The sequence below is a fragment of the Hyla sarda genome, chromosome 4 (genome assembly GCF_029499605.1).
Source record: "Hyla sarda isolate aHylSar1 chromosome 4, aHylSar1.hap1, whole genome shotgun sequence".
Taxonomy (NCBI): Eukaryota; Metazoa; Chordata; class Amphibia; order Anura; family Hylidae; genus Hyla; species Hyla sarda.
In genome coordinates this window covers 192,023,059-192,050,133 of record NC_079192.1, presented here as the reverse complement: position 1 = coordinate 192,050,133, position 27,075 = coordinate 192,023,059, and the positions used below count along the sequence as shown (strand labels likewise).

Sequence of the window (27,075 nt, the reverse complement as noted above, 5' to 3'; positions counted from 1 at the left end):
CAGCACCAGAAAAAGTGCAGCAGCAGAGGCCAGAAACATTAGGCATGTACACCTGGCTGGAAAATTTGGTATTGTCGCAGCGGCCAGAAAAATTTCTGTTTGTTTCGCCAGGCAGAAAGTGCCTTAAAACATTGCAGCTTGAACCCTAGTTGGTGGCGGATAAGTCACGCAAGTCATCCGGCATTCAGAATTCAAATACAGCAGCGTGTATTTTTAGCCCAAGGCAGCTCATCTGATCAGGCCTTGTTCAGTCAAATGTATCGCCCAGTGTCAGTCCCTTCGGGATCCATCCCTCATTCATCTTAAGAAAGGTGAGGTAATCCAGACTTTTTTGACCAAGGCAACTCCTCTTCTCAGTGACAATATCTCCTGCTTCACTGAAGGTCCTTTCTGACAGGATACTTGAAGCGGGACAGGTCAGAAGTTCGAGTGCAAATTGGGATAGCTCAGGCCACAGGTCAAGCCGGAACACCCAGTAGTCAAGGGGTTCATCGCTCCTCAGAGTGTCGATATCTGCGGTTAAGGCCAGGTAGTCTGCTACCTGTCGGTCAAGTCGTTCTCTGATGGTGGACCCCGAAGGGCTGTGGCGATGCGTAGGACTTAAAAAGCTCTACATGTCCTCCACCAACAGCATGTCTGTACAGCATCCCGTCCTTGCCGGCGTGTTCGTGGGAGGAGAAGGAGGATTACTTTCACCTCTTCCTCTGTTAGATCCCTCTTGTGCTGTGACATGACCCTTATACGCTGTGTACAGCATACTTCTTAATCTATTTTGGACCTGCTGAATCCTTTCTGCCTTGCTGTAATGTGGTAACTGTTCAGGCACTTTATGTTTATACAGGGGGTCTAGTAGCGCGGACACTCAGTACAGGTGGTTCTCCTTCATCCTTTTTATACGAGGGTCCCTCAACAGGCACGACAGCATGAAAGACCCCATTTGCACAACGAAGGATGCCGAGCTACTCATGTCCCGTTCCTCGTCCTCAGTGATGTCAGGGAAGGTATAATCTTCTTCCCCCCAGCCACGTACAACACCACGGGAACCAGATAGGTGACAAGGAGCACCCTGGGATGCCTGCTGTGGTTGGTCTTCCTCCTCCTCTTCAAAGCCACATTCCTCCTCTGACTCCTCTTCCACTGCAGTGTCCCAATGGCTACACATTTTTTAAAGGCCTCAGACTCCACTAGCTTGTATGGTAAAAGCTGGCGGGCTAGCAGTTCCGACAAGCCAGCTGTCAGATGCCGGGCTAGGGGGTGACTTTGAGACATTGTCTTCTTGCGCTCAAAGATCTCCTTGACAGACACCTGACTGTGGGCAGATGAGCAGGAACTGCTCAAGGCAAGAGACGGAGAGGCGGATGGTTGAGAGGGGGCAAGGAGGGCAGCAGTGGTTGACCTGGCTTAAGATGCTGAACCAGGAGGAAGATGGCGGCTTTGACTTTGTGTGCTGCTTGTACTGACATGTTGATCCCATAGGCGTTTGTGATGTGACATCATGTGCCTACGCAAAGCAGTTGTGCCTAGGTGGGTGTTGGACTTCCCACGACTCAGTCTCTTCTGGCACAGGTTGCAAATGACCTCGCTGTTGTCAGAGGCAGAAACACAAAAAAATGCCACACTGCTGAGCTCTGTGATGACAGCATTCTGGTGGTGGCAACAGCATGCATTGATTGGCGTCCCGTCTGGCTAACCCCGGGTGCCGATGCATGTTGTCTGACTGTGCCACTAGCTCCTTGCGACGGCCTCCCCCTGCTTCCAACTCGTCTCCTCCTCCTCTCTGTCTCCCCATCTGAACTTTCCCCCTCTTCTTCTCTTCTAGCGGGCACCCACGTGGCATCCATGGACACATTGTCATCATCAACACCTTCACCGCTATCTGACACCTCAAGAAAGGAAGCAGCAGTGGGTACAACATTATCATCACACCGTACGTCCATGTGTGTAATGCTGCCTGACTGAGACATATCCCTGTTAACTACATCCTCTGGCAATAATGGTTGCGTATCACTCATGTCTTCAAACTGATGTGTAAATAACTCCTCTGACGGATCAAGTAAAGCTGCTGTGGTGCTAGAGTTGGTGGTGACGGCAGGCGGGCAAGTGGTAGCATGAGAGGTGACCGAAGCTAAGCTAGAGGAGGAGGACGGTGCGTCAAGGTTCCGAGCGGAAGCTGTAGTAGATTGGGTGTCTTGTGATAGCCAGTCAACTAAGTCCTCAGAACTTTGGGGGTTCAGGGTACGTGGCCTCTGAACACTGGCCATTCTAGGGCCAAAGGGAATCCCAGCACCACGACGGCCCCTGCGGGGTGGCCTTCCTCTGCCTGTAATTTTTTTTGGTTAACTAGGGCACTAGGGTGACACAATTTGCCCTGCAGGCAAAAAAAAAATGGCAACTGTGATGGGAACTGACAGTGACGACTGATTTTATTTAACAGCCAAAAAAGGTATTTTTTAATTTTTATTTGCACAACTGTCACACCAAATGTGATTTGCAATAGGGTGACACAATTTGCCCTGCAGGCAAAAAAAATGGCAACTGTGACGTGAACTGACAGTGATGACTGATTTTATTTAACAGCCAAAAAAGGTATATTTTTTTATTTGCACAACTGTCACACCTAATGTGATTTGCACTAGGGTGATACAATTTGCCCTGCAAGCAAAAAAAAATGGCGACTGTGACGTGAACTGACAGTGATGACTGATTTTATGTAACAGCCAAAAAAGGTATTTTTTATTTTTATTTGCACAACTTTCACACCTAATCTGATTTGCACTAGGGCGACACAATTTGTCCTGCAGGCAAAAAAACTGGCAACTGTGACGTGAACTGACAGCGGCGACTGATTTTATTTAACAGCCCAAAAATTTATTTATTTTTAATTTGCACAACTGTCACACCTAATGTGATTTGCACTAGGGTGACACAATTTGCCCTGCAAGCAAAAAAAAATGGTGACTGTGACGTGAACTGACAGTGACGACTGATTTTATGTAACAGCCAAAAAAGGTATTTTTTTTTAAATTTGCACAACTGTCACACCAAATGTGATTTGCACTAGTGTGACAATGAGCAAAAAAGCTTGCCAGCAGAGTTCCCCTTTTAAGCAGTGGTCCCCAACCAGGGTGCCTCCAGCTGTTGCAAAACACACGGACTGATATCTTTCAGCCCTTTGAATACTGTAGTAATTAGTTGCTTGAAGGAACTTAAGTTTGATTCTGAAGAACCCCTTTTAACCAGCGGTTCCCTTCCAACCAGGGTTCCTCCAACTGTTGCAAGACTCACGGACTGATATCTTTCAGCCCTTTGAATACTGTAGTAGTTAGTTGCTTGAAGGAACTTAAGTTTGATTATGGAGTACCCCTTTTAACCAGCGGTTCCCTCCCAACCAGGGTGCCTCCAGCTGTTGCAAGACACACGGACTGATATCTTTCAGCCCTATAAAGGGCTTTTTTTGGGTGCTGTCCTTAAAGCAGATGTTACACTAGTGCTTTAGAAGTAAACTGGACCCTGAATACACCACCTAGCAGCAACCTAGCTATCGCTTTCCCTATACAGCAGGAGCAGCTTCTCTGACCCTCCACTTCCTAAGCCTGCAGCATGCTGAACGAGGATAAAATGGCGTCCGTGCAAGAGGTAGGAGGGTCTGGAAGGGAGGGACTGCTGCTTATTGGCTTTAATGTGTCTGCTGACCCTGACTCACAGGGTCAAAGTTTACTGCAATGTTAAAGTATAGGGGGCGGATCGAACTTCACATATGTTGGCCCGGCGATGCGAACACGAACATGCTAAATTCGCCGGGAACTGTTCGCCAGCGAACAATTCGCGACATCTCTAATCCCGACCCGTAATATGTGTACCAGGTATTGAAATATCTCCAGCCGTACGGAAATTACCTGGGAACATACATTTCCCATTGATTTGTATGGGACTTTAAACAAAAACCCTGACCCTCACAAATGTGGGTAGTTAAGGGTTAAATTAACTATCCTATATTTTAAGTGGACATATAAGTAACATGTGACCAAGTATTATCGAAATATCTCCAGCCGTTTGGAAGTTATGCAGTAACATATATTTCCCATTGACTTGTATGGGACTTTAAACATAAACCCCGCCCCTGGCAAATGGGGGTGAGTAAGCGTTAAATCACCTATCCTTTGTTTGTTGTTGACATATAAGTAATATGTGTACCAAGTTTCATGTTAATATCTTTAGCCGTTTGGACGTTTTTGTGGAACATACATACATACATACATACATACACACACACACACGTTGAGTTTTATATATATAGATAAAGTTTTTCATAAAACCAGAAAAGATTACAAACAATATAAGTAAGATATGTGATCAATGAATGCTCATGCAGGAGCTAATGTAAATATAAACAACATAAAAAAAAAGGCTTACAAATTAAAGAACCCAACCAACAAAAAAAGTCTATGACAAAGACAATACATGAAGGGAGAAGGGAATGGTTAGGTAGACATAATGGGGAAGATTTCTCAAAACCTGTGCAGAGGAAAACTTGCCCAGTTGACCATAGCAATCAATCAGATTGCTTCTTTCATTTTTCACAGGCCTTCATAAGAATGAAAGCAGCAAGCGGATTGGTTGCTATGGGCAACTGGGCAAGTTTTCCTCTGCACAGGTTTTGATAAATCTCCCCCAATGTTCTCAGTTGATGAGGCAGGGTGTATCGACTGGTCAAAGAAGTATTGCCAGGGTTAACAGACTACTTTAAAGGTTCTCAGTAGAGATGAGCAAATTTTTTGAAAAATTTGATTCGGCCGATTTACAGAATTTTCTGAAAAAACTTGGTTCGGTCCGAATTTATTTGATGCGAATAACTACTAAAAACAGCTATTTCTGGCCTACAGAGAGCCTCAATGGGGTGTAGAAGACTTTGCCTTGCTGTAACATGCATAGGGTGTGTGCTGGGTTAGTGAAATAATACTGTTATTCAGTATGACATGCAAATCAGAGGCGTTGCTATTGGAATCACTGTTGCAGAGCGACACAATGACAGAGCCTGGAGGTGGCATCAGTATGAAGAGACCATATAGTGGCTGAAGGACATAGCCTGGAGGTTGCGGAAGCATGAGGAGACCATATAGTGGCTGAATGAAACAGCGTGGAGGTGGCGGCAGCATGAAACCCCATAATGGCTGAATGACACAGCCTGGAGTTTGCAGCAGCATATAGTGGCTGAATGACACAGCGTGGAGGTGACAGCAGCATGAGGAGAACATATAGTGGCTGAATGACAGCGTGGAGGTGGCGGAAGCATGAGGAGAACATGTAGCCTCAATAGGGGTGTAGAACACTTTACCTTGTCCTAACATGCATAGGGAGTGTGCTGTGTTAGCGAAATAATACTGTTATTCAATATGGCATGCAGATTACATGCATCGCTATTAGAATCACTAATAGGATGTGGCAGCAGGGAGACCATATGGTGTCAAAATTGAAGAGAATAAAGATATTTTTTATGTAATTTTATTTTATTTATTTACATTTTTTGAGTACCCATTCTGGTGAGCATCGAGCTGGCGGTTCTCCGCCAGGCGAGATACCAACTGTTCCAGCCCCTGCCTCTCAGCGCCCCCCTGACTGCGAAAGTGCAAATGTTTCATTTAATCAGTTATGGTTCATTGTTATCGTTCCAAGCTGTTTCATTGGATTCTTGTGATAATTCCACAGGTAATATATGACGTCAACAACCATAGGGCCTCAGATTAGATAGATTTTTTTAAATTTATATTAGATTCCCAGGTTTAATGGTCAGGCGTTTACTTTGAACTAATACTCTATGACAACAAAACCCAATCTAACAAGGAGTCACATGGGGCACAATGACAGTATCTAGGTCCTTGAGACTTTAACAGGTACAAAATAGTTTACCACTTAGGTGTACTTATGTGGTATGCACTTATGAGGGGAGAAGAATGCGATACAGTACACTTAAAAAAGTATATGTGTATAACACCAGCCGGTGAGTACTTTTGCCTTGCCATTCACAGTATATAGGGCCTTGAGACTTTAACAGGAACAAAATAGTACACCACTTAGATGTACGTATGAGGTATGCACTTATGAGGGGAGAAAAATGTGCTACAGTACGCTTAAAAAAGTATTTGTGCACATCACCAGTAGTACACACCAGTGCTGCAGCACACAGTCTCCGTGTACTACACCCAAAATTGCACGTTCTCTCTCAATCTCACTCCCTTCCTTATCAGTACTTCTAGGCAGGATTTGTGCTTGAGGTGAATCGCTGCTGTTCTGTGCAACACAAACTGCTCTCTGTCCCTCTCTCTGTGCAACAGAACACTGATTTGACTAGAAGGTAAATTGCTGCTGGAAAAAGCTTTTCTGTGCAACACACAGCGCTATCTGTCCTTATATGTCTCTCTGCAGTGAAAGGCTGAAGTGGCGGCCGCAATATGGCTGCCGATTATATAGGGCTGTGACATCACAGGGGTGGCTGGCTGCTGATAGGCTGCATGCTATATGTGATTCAGGGTCATCCCGCCTACCCTTGTTCCTGCATTCCTAGGATTCCTTGCCCCATGCCCTCACATGTGGATCCGCCATTTTAGAGACCTTGGAGCCTGGATTGCACTAAATGAAGTTTAATGAAGCGATTTGTGCAATAGAATCGCGGCTATATTCACATTCGTTGCAAATCAAATTTTTCCTGAAATTTGGAACAAATTCGAATTCGTCAGATTCGATTCTCTCATCCCTAGTTATATGCTTCTTAGTGCTGCAGGTTTGTCCCTGACCATATAATAGACTCGCTGTGGACATACTTCAAAGAAGTCTAAAGTACTTCACAATTGCTTCTGTTGTTTGCAAGGGACCCCATCAATAGGTAAATTCAGTAAGGCTTCCCATGAGTTGTGGGTCAAAAAGAAACCCGTGACCAAGCAGACGAAAGTATAGATTATGGACTTAAACCTAGCAGCTACAGGACAGACCCACCAAATATTGCGGACATCAGCTTTTTGTAGCTGCTGGGGAGTAACTCAACAAGAACCTCTGGTACTTAACTTTATGTGACATCCTAAATATGTGTCAACTATATATCCTGCAGTTTAGTACCAAGGTTGTCTTCCCATTTTGCATATTATAGTGCAAGAAGGGACTACCCTTGGGAATTTAGAAAATAATTAAGAATGGTAATAAGACCATGGGCAGGGGGTCAGAGTGACATCTAAGCTCAAAAGGAGATAGAAACATAGGGAGCATGTGGTGTTTTGCAGGAGGGAACAAATACAATTTTTTATTTGTAAATACTTGGACAGTAGGTCAATGTAGGCCTGGAGGGTAAAAAGGGACTCACGCCATTGATGGAAAGATTTGGGGTCATGTTCCTCGAAAAAGTATAAGAGTTTTGGAAGAAAGGACATTTTACCTGCATGAATGTGGCCAAACCATGAAATATGGTATCTGTATTCATTCGGCCAAAAGACTCCGCAGATGGGTAAGGAGAGAAGTTTTATTTATACACATAGTACCTCAAAATAGCAGTTGTTTATTGGATAAAGGGAATATATAATTAAGTTATTATTTTACCACTACATTACATTTCAAACAGAGGTATGCAATTTTTGTCAGCTTTTGGATCAATTACCTCTGCTTCTAGGAGAGAAAATGGTGACACACTTATAGAGTACTTATAATAGGGAGCCACAAGGATAGCTCCCAAGCATACAGCTCTGCCATATGTAGGAGATAGATATACATTAATAAAACGAAAGGTTAGTTGTTATTATTATTACTATCACAAAGGATTCTCCTTACTACATTAACTATGCTTTTCTTCCCACTCATTTTACATTGCTATACATATATGTGGACATTTGCAAGCCCATATATGTTTTTTTCCACTTTCCACTTTTTTTGTCTTTTTTTTGTCTGCTTGTTCATGTATATATTGAATATCTAATTCTGTGAACGTCAACAGGCAAGGAATTCCAACTGATCATGAAGTCCTCACACCCAGATGAAGGATATGAAGACAATGATGACTTTGGTGAAGAGGTGACTGAGTCCCCTGAGGATGTTGTGGCAGAAAATGTAACAGATACTACCCAGTGGAATGAAACACTAAACACAACACAAGCACCATCTCCAAGCACCACATCACAGCAGATCCATGAAGGTGATGTAGTTCTGCCACATAAATACTTTGGTTTGGGGATATGCTTTTAATTTTTGCTTTAACTGCATTATACATAATCCCTGTTATTTGTATGGCATCAGTACATATTGATTTTTAGAAAAATAGAAATAGAGTCATGACCGTAAATGTTGGCACCCCTGAAATTTTTCAAGAAAGTGAAGTATTTCTCACAGAAAAGGATTGCAGTAACACATATTTTGCTATACACATGTTTATTCCCTTTTTGTGTATTGAAACTTAACCAAAAAAGGGAGGGAAAAAAGCAAATAGGACATAAGGTAACGCCAAACTCCAAAATTGGTCTGGACAAAATTATTGGCACCCTTTCAAAATTGTGACAACATTTGATTGTTTAGAGCATGTGATTTTCCTTTAAACTCACCTGGGGCAATTAACAGGTGTGGGCAATATAAAAAAAATCACACCTGAAAGCAGATAAAAGGGAGAGAAGTTCATTTATTCTTTGTATTGTGTGTCTGTGTGCCACACTAAGCATGGACAACAGAGAGAGGAGAAGAGATTTGTCTGAGGACTTGAGAACCAAAATTGTGGAAAAATATCAACAATCTCAAGGTTACAAGTCCATCTCCAGAGATCTAGATTTGTCTTTGTCCACAGTGCGCAACATTATGAAGAAGTTTGCAACCCATGGCACTGTAGCGTGGACGGAAGTGAAAAATTGATGAAAGGTGTCAATGCAGGATAGTCTGGATGGTGGATAAGCAGCCCCAAACAAGTTCCAAAGATATTCAAGCTGTCCTGCAGACTCAGGGAGCATCAGTGTCAGCACGAACTATCCGACAACATTTAAATGAAATGAAACGCTATGGCAGGAGACCCAAGAGGACCGTACTGATGACACAGAGACATAAAAAAGCAAGACTACATTTTGCCAAAATGAACTTGAGTAAGCCAAAATCCTTCTGGGAAAACGTCTTGTGAACAAATGAGACCAAAATAGAGCTTTTTGGTAAAGCACTTTATTCTATTGTTTACCGAAAACAGAATGAGGCCTACAAAGAAAAGAACACAGTGCCTACAGTGAAATATGGAGGAGGTTCAATGATGTTTTGGGGTTGTTTTCCTGCCTCTGGCACTGGGCGCCTTGAATGTGTGCAAGGCATCATGAAATCTGTGGATCACCAATGGATTTTGGGTTGCACTGTTCAGCCCAGTGTCAGAAAGCTGGGTTTGTGTCCGAGATCTTGGGTCTTCCAACAGGACAATGACCCAAAACATTTATCAAAAAGCACCCAGAAATGGATGGCAACAAAGTGCTGGAGAGTTCTGAAGTGGCCAGCAATGAATCCAGATCTAAATCCCATTGAACACCTGTGGAGAGATCTTAAAATTGCTGTTAGGAAATGGTGCCCTTCCAAGAAGAGAGACCTGGAGCAGTTTGCAAAGAAAGAGTCATCCAACATTCCGGCTGACAGGTGTAAGAAGCTTATTGATGGTTATAGGAAGCGACTGATTTCAGTTATTTTTTCCAAAGGGTGTGCAACCAAATATTAAGTTAACGCTGTCAATAATTTTGTCCAGACCATTTTTTGAGTTTGGTGTGACATTATGTCCAATTTGCTTTTTTCCCTCCCTTTTTTGGTTTAGTTCCAATACACACAAAGGGAATAAACATGTGTATAGTAAAACATGTGTTACTGCAATCCTTTTCTGTGAGAAATACTTCATTTACTTTAATAATTTCAGGGTTGCCAACATTTACGGCCATGACTGTAAATTCTGCTTATTATGAGTACAAGTCACTGATCACTGAAGTAATATTCATATACTTATGAATCACTAAAATAACAAACTTATACATGATGATCTTTATGAAATGGGCAGATTATTTGCTGATCTTTTCTGGTAACAATTTATTGCTCTGCAGAGGGAAGTAATAAAGAGCTAAGAAGGAAACGCCTATCTGAAATAATGTCTGAAGGTAATCTTTTATTAACAAAGCTTTAATAACAGATTAATACAATATTCCCCAAGAATGTTAGCATCCATGCTCTTTTAGACAGATAAATGAATTATGTTATAACATATACTTAATTAAACTTTACTGAAGTATTTATTCCCTTTATCTTAAGCAGGTGTTTTAACAAGGCATAGTTTCATTGTTTGCAGTAGGCAGAGGAAGTTCATGCTTAATTTAGAAGACTTTCCATACTTGTGGGAGGTGCTAGGTAACAGAATCCCGATTTAGCTGCTTGGTAACAATGTAGCAGAAAGTAAGTGGTAATGACGAGTGACTGATGTTAAGAGGGATTAAAATATGACAGTAAAATGATAGTATATCAAGCAAGCAACAACAACAGTGGAAGATTGGGGGAGCATAATTGCATACATTCATTCAGCTATTGAGTGTTGGTATTATTTATTATAGTTTAACAACTTGATGTACAATGTTAATTACTTTTACAATGTAAACTATTTTTTCTAAATTCATTTCTGTGTTCACATTATGATTTTATTTATCATAGATATAGCAATGGACAATTATACAGATCTAATTAAGGCTTTTGTACTTAAGGATGAAGCCCATTTGGGCCTTAACCCCTTAAGGATTCAGCCCATTTTGGCCTTAAGGACTCAGACAATTTAATTTTTACGTTTTCATTTTTTCCTCCTCGCCTTCTAAAAATCATAACTCTTTTATATTTTCATCCACAGTCTAGTATGAGGGATTGTTTTTTGCGCGACCAGTTGTCCTTTGTAATGACATAACTCATTATATCATAAAATGTATGGCGCAACCAAACAACACTATTTTTGTGGGCAAATTAAAACGAAAAACGCAATTTTGCTAATTTTGGAAGGTTTTGTTTTCACGCCGTACAATTTATGGCAAAAATGACATGTGTTCTTTATTCTGAGGGTCAATACGATTAAAATTATACCCATTATTACATACTTTTATATTATTGTTGCGCTTAAAAAAAATCACAAACTTTTTAACCAAATTAGTACGTTTATAATCCCTTTATTTTGATGACCTCTAACTTTTTTATTTTTCCATATAAGCGGCGGTATGGGGGCTCATTTTTTGCGCCATGATCTGTACTTTTTTTTGATACCACATTTGCATATAAAAAACTTTTAATACATTTTTTATAATTTTTTTTAAATAAAATGTATTAAAAAAGTAGGAATTTTGGACTTTCTTTTTTTTTTTGTTCACGCTGTTCACCGTACGGGATCATTAACATTTTATTTTAATAGTTCGGACATTTACACATGCGGCGATATCAAATATGTCTATAAAAAAAAATTTACGCTTTTTGGGGGTAAAATAGGAAAAAACGGACGTTTTACTTTTTTATTGGGGGAGGGGATTTTTCACTTTTACTTTTACATTTTTTTAACATTTTTTTTTACACTTGAATAGTCCCCATAGGGGACTATTCATAGCAATACCATGATTGCTAATACTGATCTGTTCTATGTATAGGACATAGAACAGATCAGTGTTTTCAGTCATCTTCTGCTCTGGTCTGCTCGATCACAGACCAGAGCAGGAGACGCCGGGAGCCGGACGGAGGAAGGAGAGGGGACCTCCGTGCGGCGTTATGAATGATCGGATCCCCGCAGCAGCGCTGCGGGCGATCCGATCATTCATTCAAATCGCGCACTGCCGCAGATGCCGGGATCTGTATTGATTAAGTATTAAGTATTAAGTACCACCTCCCCAGGACGTACATTTACGTCCTGTGTCCTTAAGGGGTTAAGGACGCAGACAATTTTATTTTTACGTTTTAGATTTTTCCTCCTCGCCTTCAAAAAATAATTACTCTTTTATATTTTCATCCACAGACTAGTATGAGGGCTTGATTTTTGCACGCCCAGTTGTCCGTTATAATGTCATCACTCACTTTACCATAAAATGTATGGCGCAACCAAAAAAATACTATTTGTGTGGGGAAATTAAAAAGAAAACCGCAATTTTGCTAATTTTGGAAGGTTTCGTTTTAACGCCGTACAATTTACGGTAAAAATGACATGTGTTCTTTACATTTTTCCGTATAAGTGGCAGTATGAGGGCTCATTTTTTGCGTCGTGATCTGTACTTTTTATTGATACCATATTTGTTTGTATAAAATTTTTAATACTTTTTTAATTAATTTTTTTGGGAATAAAATGTTATAAAAAAAGCAGCTATTTTGGACTTTTTTTTTACATTCACGCCGTTCACCGTACGGTATCATTAACATTTTATTTTAATAGTTGGGATATTTATGCACGCGATAATACCAAATATGTATATAAAATAAAATATTAATGATACCGTACGGTGAACGGCGTGAACGTAAAAAAATAAAAAAAGTCCAAAATAGCTGATTTTTTTAATAACATTTTTATTCCCCAAAAAATTCATTAAAAAAGTATTAAAAGTTTTATATAAGCAAATATGGTATCAATAAAAAGTATAGATCACAATGCAAAAAATTAGCCCTCATACCACTGCTTATACGGAAAAATGAAAAAGTTATAGTTCGTCAAAATATGGGGATTTTAAACGTACTAATTTGGTTAAACAGTTTGCGAATTTTTTTTAAGCGCAACAGTAACAGAAAACTATATTATCATGGGTATCATAATAATAATGCATGCAATTATTAACTAATCTGGGGGTCATGTGATCCTGCTGCTAGCTGAAAAACTAGGCATGGCCATCACGCTCAGCTCGTGACGTGACGGCCATGCCCCATCAATGCAAGTCTATCCCATAGACTTGCATTGAGGAGGCGTGGCTGTGATGTCACTAGCGGGGCGCAGGCCATGACGTCACGAGCCTCTGGCGCTCCAGTGCTGTATCCGATGCTCTAAACGAATGCCGGGTGCAGCAGGGAGATCGTGGGGGGTCCCCAGTGGTGGGACCCCCGCAATCCGACATCATATCCCCTATCCTTTGGATAGGAGATGAGATGTCTAGGGGCAGAGTACCCCTTTAACCCCTTAACGACGAAGGACGTAAATTTACGTCCTGGTGAGATGGTACTTAACGCACCAGGACATACATTTACGTCCTATGCATAACCGCATCATGCGCGGCAGGTCCCGGCTGCTGTTAGATCGCGCAGATGTCCGCCATTAACCCCTCAGACGCCATGATCAATACAGATCATGGCATCTTCAGCATCGCGGTACTTTGAATGGATGATTGGATCGACTGCAGCGCTGCTGCGACGATCCGATCATCCAGCATGGCGGCTGAAGGTCCCCTCACCTTGCTCCAGCTGTCTCCTGGGGTCTTCTGCTCTGGTCTGTAATTGAGCAGACCAGAGCAGAAGATGACCGATAACACTGATCAGTGCTGTGTCCTATACATAGCACTGAACAGTATTAGCAATCGAATGATTGCTATAAATAGTCCCCTGTGGGGACTATTAAAGTGTAAAAATAAAAGTAAAAAAATAAAAGTATAAAAAATTTGAAAAACCCCCTCCCCCAATAAAAACGTAAATTGTCCCATTTTCTCTATTTTACCCCCAAAAAGTGTAAAAAATATATATATATTTTAATAGTTCTGACATTTATGCACGCGGCGATACCACATTTAGCCATGCAATCTTCTGATTGCTTACACTGATCGGTGCTCTTCTGTTCCTGCCTGCCAGCCGGATGACGGAGAGGCAGGTAAGCACCCTCCCATCATCTGGTAAGCTAATTGAGACATCGCGATTTTGTTGCAATAGTCCCGATCAGCTCCGCTGAGCTGCCGGAATTCTTTCACTTTCGTCGCCGTGACCAACTTTGATTGCGGCATCTAAAGGGTTAATGCCGAGCATTTAAACTCTGTAAACGTGACCAGGGCGCGTTAAGCCCCCAAGAGGTTAAATCAGCATGTCTAGCATTGAGTGTGAGCGTGAACGTGGAATAAGTATTTTATGCCAAGTTACCTATATTTTGTGGGTTTAAACAAACATATAGCATTTGTAGTTGGGTATAATCCCTTAAAGGGGTACTCCGGTGCTTACACATCTTATCCCCTATCCAAAGGATAGGGGATAAGATGCCTGATCGTGGGAGTCCCGCAGCTGGGGACGCCCCTGATCATGCATGCGGCACCCCGTTTGTAATCAGTCCCTGGAGCGAACACGCTCCGGGGACTGATTACAAACAGGGTGCCGCGTGCATGATCACGGGCAACCCCAGCTGTATAGGGGGTTGGATAGGGGATAAGATGTGTAAGCACCGGAGTACCCCTTTAAGGACGCAGGGTTTTTCCGTTTTTGCATTTTCATTTTTTCCTCATCACCTTCTAAAAATCATATTGTTTTCAATTTTGCACATAAAATTCCATATGATGGCTTATTTTTGGCACCACCAATTCTACTTTGCAGGGACATCAGTCATTTTACCAAACAATCTACGGCGAAACGGAAAAAAAATTAATTGTGCAACAAATTGAAGAAAAAATTTCATTTTGTAACTTTTGGGGGCTTCCGTTTCTACGCAGTGCATTTTTCGGTAAAAATGACACCTTATCTTTATTCTGTAGGTCCATACGGTTAAAATGATACCCTACTTATATAGGTTTGATTTTGTCGTACTTCTGAAAAAAATCATAACTACATGCAGGAAAATGTACACGTTAAAAATTCTCATCTTCTGACCCCTATAACTTTTTTTATTTTTCCACGTACGGGCCGGTATGAGGGCTCATTTTTTGCGCCGTGTTCTGAATTTTATCAGTACTATGTTTGTATTGATCAGACTTTTTGATCACTTTTTATAAATTTTTCATGATATAAAAAATGACCAAAAATACGCTATGTTGGACTTTGGAATGCTTTTGCGCGTACACCATTGGCCGTACGGTTTATTTAACAATATATTTTTATAGTTTGGACATTTCCACATGCGGAGATACCACATATGTTTATTTTTATTTACACAGTTTTATTTTTAATGGGAAAAGGGGGGTGATTCAAACTTTTATTAGGGAAGGGGTTAAATGAACTTTATCAACTTTTTTTCACTTTTTTTTTGCAGTGTTATGGCTCCCATGAGCTGCCGGGATGCATTTACTTTCATTTTAGATGCGGCAATCAACTTTGATTTGCCACGTCTAAAGGGTTAATAGCGCGCGGCACAACGATCGGTGCCACGCGCTATTAGCCCAGGGTCCCGGCTATCATTAGCCGCCGGGACCGACCCGGTGTGATGCGGGGTCACGTTTTAAACACCGGGAACAGGTGTAGGGCGTACAGGTACGCCCTATGTCCTCAAGGAGTTAACTTAAATCTTTATGCAAAGTGGTGAGAGTGAAATTTGGCTGGCAATTTCTCCACCACTTTACTAGTTGGTGAGTGACAAATCACCTCAAAAACCACCAATTTGCCCGTGCCCAGTTGTGTGAGGACAGTCAGCCTTTAGAGGTGGTGGAGGTCGAAGCAGTGACCGAGCATAGCACTAGTGGGACTGGTGGTGGTAGACTTGTTGGTGATACTGTAAGGCATTATTTTGGATATGCTGAGTGGAGCAAGAACATGGTCAGACATCAGAAGTTTATGCTTAGTGGAGTGGCGGGGACCATAAGAAGGAGTTTGATGATAATGTAGTGTTGGACAGGACATGGGAACCAGGCGATAAGAAGGTGATGTGTTCAGAGCAGGAGGATAATGGTACTGTTAGCAAAGAAGAGCATAGCCAAGGTAGGACCTGAACATCATGAAACATACCAGACATAGGCCTGCTGGTCTAAACAGCTCAGAGATGCTGTTGCATCTGTAGGCTTGAGAAAAACAACCTTCCAGAGGAGGGGTACATTCTTTTGTACCTTAACAGATGCAGGAAACGGGGCACTGAGCAGTCTCTGCTAACATATAGTAAGCCGTGGCCAGGGTAAGGTATAAGAACTACGTCAACTTCTCACACTTGCTGCCTTTCCTCCTCATCCAGGTCCTCCTTCCACATACATCTTACAGTTTGTAGCTCTTTTCATCAGTGCAAAGTCAAGTGCTGCCACACTGTATTTCATCTGCTAAGCCTCAGCAGAGGAGTTCTGAGATCGGGAAACCTGTTCACCGATAATGGCACAAATATTGTGGCTGTGCTGCGTCTAGTTGGCATGACCCACTCTTCCCTGTATGTGCTATGTCTTGTCAACAAAATTTTCTTAAAAATTGTGGTGGTCTCAGTGATGTGTATGTGCAGGAAAGTTTGTGTTCAGTTTAGCCATTGTTATGCTTTTAAACATGCCCTCCTAGACCTACAGCAGCAAATTAGTCTAACTCATCACTACCTCATTTGTGACATTCCAACATGGTAGAACTAAACATTTTACATGTCGGACTGCCTGTACCAGCAGCACAAAGCGATGACAGACTGCCTTTATGCAACAGACAGCTTTTGGAGCCCATGTGACTTTGAGTGAAGACCTTAACAGCTAATCAAAAACACCTGTTGTGTGGTCAAGCCTTTTAGGGAGGCCACAGTGGAATTAGTGATGTTATGCCGCTGATATTCCTCCTAGAGCAAACCTGGTAAGGGGGTGGGATCCTTAGATCTCCTAAGTCATTATATTACAATTTTAATGTCTTAGGAGACCTCTTCCAACTACCCTAATTGAATCTAGATCATTGAAAGAGCAACTTGAAAAAGGGTGATTAAAGCCCAAGTCAAGCTGGTATACTAAACAAATCTGTCCATAAGGGATGTATGTGTGAACAATGCCACATGTATGTGCTATCTATCTATTTTTTATTTCATTTTGTGTACATTAACATGGGGCCAGACATCTTGCCTGAGATATTTTTAACAGCAATCAGAGATGTGCCTTACAGCAAGCCCCATCAACATAGCCAACAATAAACAAGAGCTGTCCTATTGTCATAAATTGCAAAGGTTTTTGAGCATGCTCTTTGACCTTTGCTGAGGTCATTTCACGGGGAGTAAGGGGCTGAGTTGTGAACATAGTCGAATATGTTATCTATCTACTGGTATTAGCTCTCACTGTACTCCTGTCTGTGATAATAAGATGGATAATGCTGGCAAGTGATCTGAACAAAATAGGAAATTTAGCTCTTTAGCTCTCATCTAACCAAATGGTAAAGATACGAACTACAGATTACAGTTAAAGAAAAAATCATCCCTAACAGTTCCAGTAGACTGAAAACTAAAAAAGGTTACAGGGGTCAGAATATGTCAATTTAAAGCTTTTTTTTTTTTTTTTTTACAAGTAGTAAAACATAATTGGATATTGCTGTCATCGTACTTACTTGACAAAGAGAACATGGCCATTTTAGGCTAGGTTTCCACTTGTTTTTTTTTTCTGGCAGTTTTTGGAATACTGCCACTGCAGTTTTTGAGCCAAAGCCAGAAATATATTCAAAAGGAATAGGACAATAAAAGGAAGGACTTACACTTCTCCTCCCTTATGGATCCACTTCTGAATTTGGCTCAAAAACTGCAGTGGCAGTATTCCAAAAACTGCCAGAAAAAAAACCTGTGGAAACCTAGCCTTACTGCATGGTGTAAAAATGAGGAGTGGAGGAAAAAATAAAAAATAACATTTTCTGGAAATTTAGAAAAATGTTGAAAATTAGAAAAAGCATCTCCAATAATTCTTGAAAAAAAACTTGAATTAAAAAACAGGTCATTTTCTGATGGCACATTCCCTTTAAGCATTTTTGGTATTTGTGTCAAAAGTAGCCTTATGTCGAAGCTAAATTTTCTCTCATTCCAGGTCATTGTTTACAATCTATGGATGAAGGATTTTGTTCAAAGTATAACTTGTTTTGGTACTACAACTTGAAGGCTGATGAATGCCGTCCATTTGTTTATGGCGGTTGTGGAGGAAACCATAATCGTTTTAAAAGTAAAGAGAAGTGTGAACAGATATGTAAATCAAAAGCAGGTTAGTACTGTTTTAAACTCTTGAATCATAAATGAATATGTTGCTATAGTAAAAGACCACAAAACCGCTGCCGACGTTGTGTCTGGCATCACGCATCAAAAAGTTGTGATTTTTTTGCACAAACCAGCATTTTACGCAACAATTCACATATTTTTGCCACTCTGTGCCTCGCTTGCCAAGTTGGTGACATTAGCATGGAGGAGTTGGGTTTAGGATGAAGTGGCCTCCAACATCTCCTGAATATACTAACATGTTTTGAGAGCTTCTTCTGTTTTTGGATCTGCGTTGATTCTTTGGATGGTGGGTCTGGTCCTGGAGCTGAGCACTCCTATTTTGGATTATAAATCCTGCATTGGACTGCAAGTCTCAGCACTGTGCCTAACCTATTTTCTTTTTTATTAACAAACATGTGCCTCTTCGTAGCAGAGAGAATACTGCCATGTGGATAAGACAAGTGTGAAAAATACTAGTCTTTAGTAAATTTGCACTGATGTTTTACACATTATTAACCTCTTAAGTACCATGGACGAGTATACATGTCGAATGGCCCTTAACCGGGTATGATGTGGGCTCCCGACTCTAGCCCGTGTCATACCGGCCGGCTATTAACCCTTTAGATCGGCGCTGTCAAAGTTGACAGCGGCGTCTAAAGGTGCCTGCATTTAGTCCATGGTGGTCCAGTGGGGTGGATCACCCCCCCCCCCCCCCGCAGCGCGATTGCGGGGGGGGCGATCCACTGCTGAGGTAGCCTGAGGGCTTACCTCTCCTTCCGTAAGGGGCCAGGCTTTATCATTCGAGCGTAGAGCACACAGATGAATGGGATTGTATGTAATCCCATTGATCTGTATGAGGAATCAAATGATTCCTCCTAAAAATCCCCTAAGGGGACTAAAAGTGTAAAAAGAAAAAGTTAAAAAAAAAAGTTTAAAAACACACACATTAACCCCTTCCTTATTAAAAGTTTAAATCACCCCCCTTTTCCCAAATTCCATATAAAAAATATATAAACATAATAAAAATAAACATATATGATATCGCTGTGTGCGTAAATGTCGGAACGATAAAAATATATCGTAAATTAAACCGCATGGTCAATGGCGTACACGCGAAAAAATTCCAAAGTCCAAAATAGCGTATTTTTGGTCACTTTTCATACCATAAAAAAAGGAATAAAATGCGATCAAAAAGTCTGATCAAAACAAAAATGATACCCCTTAAAATTTCAGATCACGGCGCAAACAATTAGCTCATACCACTCTGTACGCGGAAAAATACAAAAGTTATAGGGGTCAGGAGAGGACAATTTTAAATGTATTAATTTTCCTGCATGTAGTTATGATTTTTTCCAAAAGTATGACAAAATCCAACCTATATAAGTAGGGTATCATTTTAATCGTATGAACCTACAGAATAAATATAAAGTGTCATTTTTACCAAAAAATGTACGGTGTAGAAACAGAAGCCCCCAAAATTTACAAAATTGTGTTTTTTCTTCAATTTTGTCACACAATGAATTTTTTTTTCCGTTTTGCTGTCGATTTTTGGGTAAAATCACTGATGTCATTACAAAGTAGAATTGAAGGCGCAAAAAATAAGCCCTCGTATGGATTTTTAGGTGCAAAATTGAAAGGGTTATGATTTTTAAAAGGTAAGGAGGAAAAAAACAAAGTGCAAAAACAGAAAAACGCTTGGTCCTTAACCCCTTAAGGACTCAGCCCATTTTGGCCTTAAGGACTCAGACAATTTAATTTTTACGTTTTCATTTTTTCCTCCTCGCCTTCTAAAAATCATAACTCTTTTATATTTTCTTCCACAGACTAGTATGAGGGCTTGTTTTTTGCGCGACCAGTTGTCCTTTGTAATGACATCACTCATTATATCATAAAATGTATGGCGCAACCAAAAAACACTATTTTTGTGGGGAAATTAAAACGAAAAACGCAATTTTGCTAATTTTGGAAGGTTTCGTTTTCACGCCGTACAATTTATGGTAAAAATAACGTGTGTTCTTTATTCTGAGGGTCAATACGATTAAAATTATACCCATTATTATATACTTTTATATTATTGTTGCGCTTAAAAAAATCACAAACTTTTTAACCAAATTAGTACGTTTATAATCCCTTTATTTTGATGACCTATAACTTTTTTATTTTTCCGTATAAGCGGCGGTATGGGGGCTCATTTTTTGCGCCATGATCTGTACTTTTTTTTGATACCACATTTGTATATAAAAAACTTTTAATACATTTTTTATAATTTTTTTTTTAATAAAATGTATTAAAAAAGTAGGAATTTTGGACTTTTTAAATTTTTTTTCGTTCACGCCGTTCACCGTACGGGATCATTAACATTTTATTTTAATAGTTCGGACATTTACGCACGCGGCGATACCAAATATGTCTATAAAAAATGTTTTTTACGCTTTTTGGGGGTAAAATAGGAAAAAACGGACGTTTTACTTTTTTATTGGGGGAGGGGATTTTTCACTTTTTTTTTACTTTTACTTTTACATTTTTTTACATTTTTTTTTACACTTGAATAGTCCCCATAGGGGACTATTCATAGCAATACCATGATTGCTAATACTGATCTGTTCTATGTATAGGACATAGAACAGATCAGTATTATCGGTCATCTCCTGCTCTGGTCTGCTCGATCACAGACCAGAGCAGGAGACGCCGGGAGCCGCACGGAGGAAGGAGAGGGGACCTCCGTGCGGCGTTATGAATGATCGGATCCCCGCAGCAGCGCTGCGGGCGATCCGATCGTTCATTTTAATCGCGAACTCCCGCAGATTCCGGGATCTGTATTGATCCCGGCACCTGAGGGGTTAATGGCGGACGCCCGCGAGATCGCGGGCGTCGGCCATTGCCGGCGGGTCCCTGGCTGCGATCAGCAGCCGGGATCAGCCGCGCATGACACGGGCATCGCTCCGATGCCCGCGGTTATGCTTAGGACGTAAATGTACGTCCTGGTGCGTTAAGTACCACCTCACCAGGACGTACATTTACGTCCTGCGTCCTTAAGGGGTTAAGGGGTTAATGTTAGTCAACGTACAGTAGACTCATGCTTGGGCCATTAACTTTTGCTTCCATTTCAACGTAATATATTATACAGTAAGACACTGTGTAACAGCATATACTATACATGTAAACTTGTCCATTTTGTCATACACAAACATTAATACAGCACAACCCCCTTCAGAAGACAACCTATTCAACTCCTTGGGGATGAAGGGCATATGCATACGCCCTCGCGTCCCGTCACTTAAGGACGGAGGGCGTATCCATACGCCCTCGGCATCTCTGATCACTGCCGCACGCCGGGCGGTGATCGGACCGGGATGCCTGCTGATATCTATTAGCAGGCATCCCGTGGCAATGCCTAGGGGGGTCCTGAGACCCCCCCCCATATCGGCAATCGCAGCAAATCGCAGGTCAATTCAGACCTGCGATTTGCCGCGATCTGGGCAAATCGGGTCACTGGTGACCCGATCTCTCGGAAAATAAGACTGCTCGGAGCTGTCAGTGACAGCTCCGACCAGCCTAAAGCATAGGAGCGAGGTGGCAATGTTGCCACCCCCTCCTATTCCCTGCCATTGGTCGGTCAGGCTGACCACCAATGGCAGGAGGGGGGCGGGGGGTTAGAGTTCATTTCCCCCCGCTCTGCGCACCGAAGTCGGTACAGAGCGGGGGGAACACGGGCGGCGAGTTGGGGGACATGGCCCGGCTTACCCGGACCTGCGGCGGTGGAGGCGGCGGCATCCCGGAGCAGCGGCGGCAGGCGGAAGAGCAACGGCCGGAAAGTGCGGCTGAGAAGGCTGCAGTGAAGATCGCGATAAGTGATCTTCACTGTGGCCTTCTAAAAGCAGCAAAACTACAACTCCCAGCATGCCCACACAGCCAAAGGCTGTAGTTTTGCAACATCTGGAGGGTCACAGTTTGGAGACCACTGTGTAGTGGTCTCTAAACTGTGGTCCTCCAGATGTTGCAAAACTACAACTCTCAGCATGCACTGACTGTCTGGGCATGCTGGGAGTTGTAGTTTTGCAACTTCTGAAGTGGCACAGTTTGGAGACCACTATATGGTGGTCTCCAGATGTTGCAAAACTACAATTCCCAGCATGGCCAAACAGTCAGGGATGCTGGGTGTGTAGTTCTGCAATATCTGGCCGTTCAGATGTTGCAGAACTACAACTCCCAGCATGCCTGGACAGTCTGGGCATGCTTGGAGTTGTAGTTTTGCAACATCTGGAGGGCTACAGTTTGGAGACCACTGTTCTTCCCCAGTTGTTGCATAACTACAACTCCTAGCATGCCCAGACTGTTCAGGCATGCTGGGAGTTGTAGTTCTGCAACATCTGAATGGCCAGATATTGCAGAACTACACGCCCAGCATCCCTGACTGTACGGGCATGCTGGGAATTGTAGTTTTGCAACAGCTGTAGGCACACTGGTTGGGAAACACTGAGCTAGAGTCTGTTTCCTAACTCAGTGATTCCAACCCGTGTGCCTCCAGCTGTTGCAAAACTACAACTCCCAGAGTGCACTGACAGACCGTACATGCTGGGAGTTGTAGTCTTGCAACAGCTGGAGGCACATTGGTTGGAATCACTGAGCTAGAGTCTGTTTTCTAACTCAGTGGTTCCCCACCAGTGTGCCTACAGCTGTTGTAAAACTACAACTTCCAGCATGTACGGTCTGTCAGTGCATTCTGGGAGTTGTCATTTTGCCACAGCTGAAGGTTTGGGGTGCCCCCCCCCCCTTGGGGCACCCCCCACCCCCCCATGTGAATGTACAGGGTACATTCACACGGGCGGGTTTACAGTGGGTTTCCTTCAAGGAAACTTACTGTGAACCCCTGCCTGTGTGAATGTACCCTAAAAACACTACACTACACTAACAAATAATAAAAAGTAAAACACTACATATACACCCCCTTACACGTCGCCCCCCCCCCCCCCCCCCCCCCCCAATAACAATGAAAAACGTCTCATACGGCAGTGTTACCTAAACGGCGCCTCCAGCTGTGGCAAAACCACAACTCCCAGTGTTGCCGGACAGCCATAGACTGTCCTGGCAGGCTGGGAGTCTTGCAACAGCTGGAGGCACCCTGTGGGAGACACTGCTGTAGGGTTTTGGAGGAGACAAGCCCCATCCTTGTAACCGGGTCCACCCCTACTGCAAATTCCTTATTCAGGCCTCAAATGCGCATGGCACTCTCTCACTTCAGAGCCCTGTCGTATTTCAAGGCAACAGTTAAGGGCCACATATGGGGTATCTCCGTACTCGGGAGAAATTGAGTTACAAATTTTGGGGGGATTTTTCTCCCATTACCCTTTGTAGAAATGGTAAATTTGGGGAAAAAACCTGCACTTTAGTGAAAAAATTTTTTTTTCATTTACACATCCCAATTTAACAAAAAGTCGTCAAACACCTGTGGGGTGTTAAGGCTCACCGGACCCCTTGTTACGTGCCTTGAGGGGTGTAGTTTCCAAAATAGTATGCCATGTGGTGTTTTTTTTTGCTGTTCTGGCACCATAGGGGCTTCCTAAATGCGACATGCCCCCAAAAACCATTTCAGCAAAACTCACTCTCCAAAATCCCATTGTCGCTCCTTCCCTTCTGAGCCCTCTACTGCGCCCGCCGAACACTTGACATACACATATGAGGTATTTCCTTACTCGAGAGAAATTGGGTTACAAATTTTGGGGGGCTTTTTCTCCTTTTACCCCTTGTAAAATTTCAAAAATTGGGTCTACAAGAACATGCAAGTGTAAAAAATTTAGATTTGGAATTTTCTCCTTCACTTTGCTGCTATTCCTGTGAAACACCTAAAGGGTTAACAAACTTACTGAATATCATTTTGAATACTTTGAGGGGTGCAGTTTTTATAATGGGCTAATTTATGGGGTATTTCTAATATGAAGACCCTTCAAATCCACTTAAAAACTGAACTGGCCCCTAAAAAAATTCCGATTTTGAAAATTTTGTAAAAAATTTTAAAATTGCTTCTGAACTTTGAAGCCCTCTGATGTTTTCCAAAAGTAAAAACATGTCAACTTTATGATGCAAACATAAAGTAGACATATTGTATATGTGAATCAAAATATTATTTATTTAGAATGTTTATTTTCCTTACAAGCAGAGAGCTTCAAAGTTAGAAAAATGCAAAATTTTCACTTTTTCATCAAATTTTGGATTTTTTCACCAAGAAATGATGCAAGTATCGACAAAAATTTACCACTACCATAAAGTAGAATATGTCACGAAAAAACAATCTCGGAATCAGAATGAAAAGTAAAAGCATCCCAGAGTTATTAATGCTTAAAGTGACAGTGGTCAGAATTGCAAAAAATGCTTCCGTCCTTAGGGTTATAATGTGCTCTGTCCCCAAGGAGTTAAGTGGATGACCCACAGATCTATACCAGATTTTATGTCGACCATACATTATTCATAGTGGTCTTTTTCTTTCAGAACCACGACAAACAAACCCCAGGATGGGTTAGGGTAATAATTAATCAAAAAACCTTTGACCCTGGGTAGCCCAGGGTCACTGAAAACCTTAATAACTCCCACCCCTAAAATTTAACTTTTATTCATATAATGTTAAAAAAAATTTAAAGTGAGTGTATAACTTAAAACTACGGGCTTGTGTGTGCTTGATAGTATTATTTATATTCCATCCAGTTGACCACTGGTAAGTATATTCAACCACATGTGGACTGCAGTTCCACAGTATATTGCACACACAAGCTACCGATGTTAAAACGCTGAAAATGCCCCCTCTACATGTTTCACTACTTCCGTAGCATCTTCAGGAGGGAAAATGGGCATCCCTTTTTTTTTTTTTGTTAAAAGACTTCAGGGGGAATAAGTTGAGAACTGAATCTCGATGCCCATTTTCCCTCCTGGAGACACTACGGAAGTAGTGAAACATGTAGAGGGGGCATTTTCAGCATTTTAACATCGGTAGCTTGTGTGTGCAATATACTGTGGAACTGCAGTCCACATGTGGTTTAATATACTTACCAGTGGTCAACTGGATGGAATATAAATAATACTATCAAGCACACACAAGCCCGTAGTTTTAAGTTATACACTCACTTTACAAATTCTTTTAACATTATATGAATAAAAGTTAAATTTTAGGGGTGGGAGTTAATAAGGGTTTCAGTGACCCTGGGCTACCCAGGGTCAAAGGTTTTTTTGCTTTTTCTTTCAGAAGATGACACCCAATTTTGGGTGGTCTTTTCAAAGAGGTTTTACTGTAGATGAATACTAGGATGGGAATATTATGTTCTGTAACTTCTATACATGGTCAATTTGTTGTAATTGGTCTTCTTTGTCCTGCACTAAAAATATTGTCAGATGTAAATTCAGTGGAGCAGGAATATGTAAGACTGCCTTTAATGTTGTTCCAATATTTAAAATCATTCCAATCCTACTTTAATTACTAGCAAAAGCAACAACGGAATATGCGTCATCTTATGAACCTTGTCAACATTGATTTTACTAGGCATCATCATCCGGTGTACAGACCATCTGCACTGTAGATTACATTGATAATAGTACTCCATGAAATGGATCTAAAATGTGCTTGTTAAATTTTTCTTCACGTTATGTATCTAAGCTTCAACACTAACACACAAGGTTCTGCGCGTAAAATATATATTTAAAATGTGAATTAAGCTTTTCTAACAGGAATTTTCCTACTTGAATGTCAAATGTTAAAGTGACAACCTGAGCCATAATCTATTGTATGATATATCTTTTTTGTCTTTCAGAACTATCCCTGGGGAGGTGATAATGTTCCTGGTTGATCATACAGTACATGTATTAGCAGATGATGCATTTTTCATGCTGACTAAACCCAATCAGTGCAGCCTATGTGTGTGGGAAGGGATTTGAAGCCAAAAATCCAAAAATGTCTTGAGCATCATAGCATAAATGTATTAGGAACATTCACTGGGTAGCATGATAAGGTTCTTCAGAAGAATATTCAGGACTTGTGTATTGCAGGTTAATACTTTGTACTCAACACAAAACGTTATTTTTATTTGAATTTACCTTGTTTATTACAAAATAATAATATTAATGTAAATGATATTTTTACAGAGAAATTTTGTGACAAAAGGAAATATTTTGATTATAGGAAGCAAAAATAACATAGTGGATCTATATTTGAAAAACCTAAGATAGAAAAGTTTTTTTTTTAAGTATAATTGTGTGATTCTTTGCCTCCATTGCAAAAGGTTTAAAAGTTTTAATATTGTAGCAGGTAACTAGTTACCTAAAAGCACAACTGAAATAGATGTTCTCACACAGTGACCTTTATAACCCCCATTCACAGCTATATACTACAGCTGCTTCTTACATCATCTTAAGTGGCTCTTACATACATGCTTATCTTTGCACAATATAATATTAAATTCAATAAATTCCTAATCATAATGTCTAAAGACTTGCTTCATCACTTGTGTATTTAAACATGGTACATGTGAGTACCTTGCATGTAGCATAATAGTAACATGATGGTTAACATGATACTCATACTATCTTATATGGGAAATAAAGAAAAAGAAGAGGCGTGCTCCTAGTTATTGTATTGTGTTCGGGTATCCTGTGCTAGATAATGCACCTTACCATATGGTGTTCTGCTGAGAGCATGTAGACTGGCTCGGAGCTGGTAGATCCAGATGGATGGCTTCAGTGTCCTTGTCCGTGACCTCCAGGTACGGTGTGTTCAGATAAAAGCAAAAAAAAAGGTTAAAAAAATTGGGATGTTTTTTGATGGCGCCTTCCCTATAATAAAACTTGCCAAAGTTTTTTTTAGAACAAAATGATAATTTATTGGTAAAAGTGCAACTCAAAGGTTTCAAACCCCAACCAGGTTCTTCATCATGCAGAGGTTGTTACATACATAAAACACACCAACTTTGGGTCACAGGGTCGCAGTTACAGCAAGGTTAAAAACAAATAATAATTTGTTACCAAAAGAACACTTCTTTAAA

At 41.2% G+C, this 27,075-nt stretch overlaps 1 protein-coding gene across 1 annotated transcript in view; it reads left to right on the top strand.

The window, feature by feature from the left end:
- The window catches only part of LOC130367428 (collagen alpha-1(VII) chain-like), a 522,098-nt gene extending 495,465 nt beyond the window's left edge, over positions 1–26,633 (top strand). The window contains exons 99-102 of the mRNA XM_056569846.1: positions 7,976–8,173; positions 10,083–10,136; positions 17,889–18,059; positions 25,849–26,633. Coding sequence (XP_056425821.1) covers positions 7,976–8,173; positions 10,083–10,136; positions 17,889–18,059; positions 25,849–25,868 — 443 coding nt within the window. The 3' untranslated portion in view covers positions 25,869–26,633. The remainder of the gene's footprint in view (positions 1–7,975; positions 8,174–10,082; positions 10,137–17,888; positions 18,060–25,848) is intronic.
- Positions 26,634–27,075: the final 442 nt, after the last annotated feature.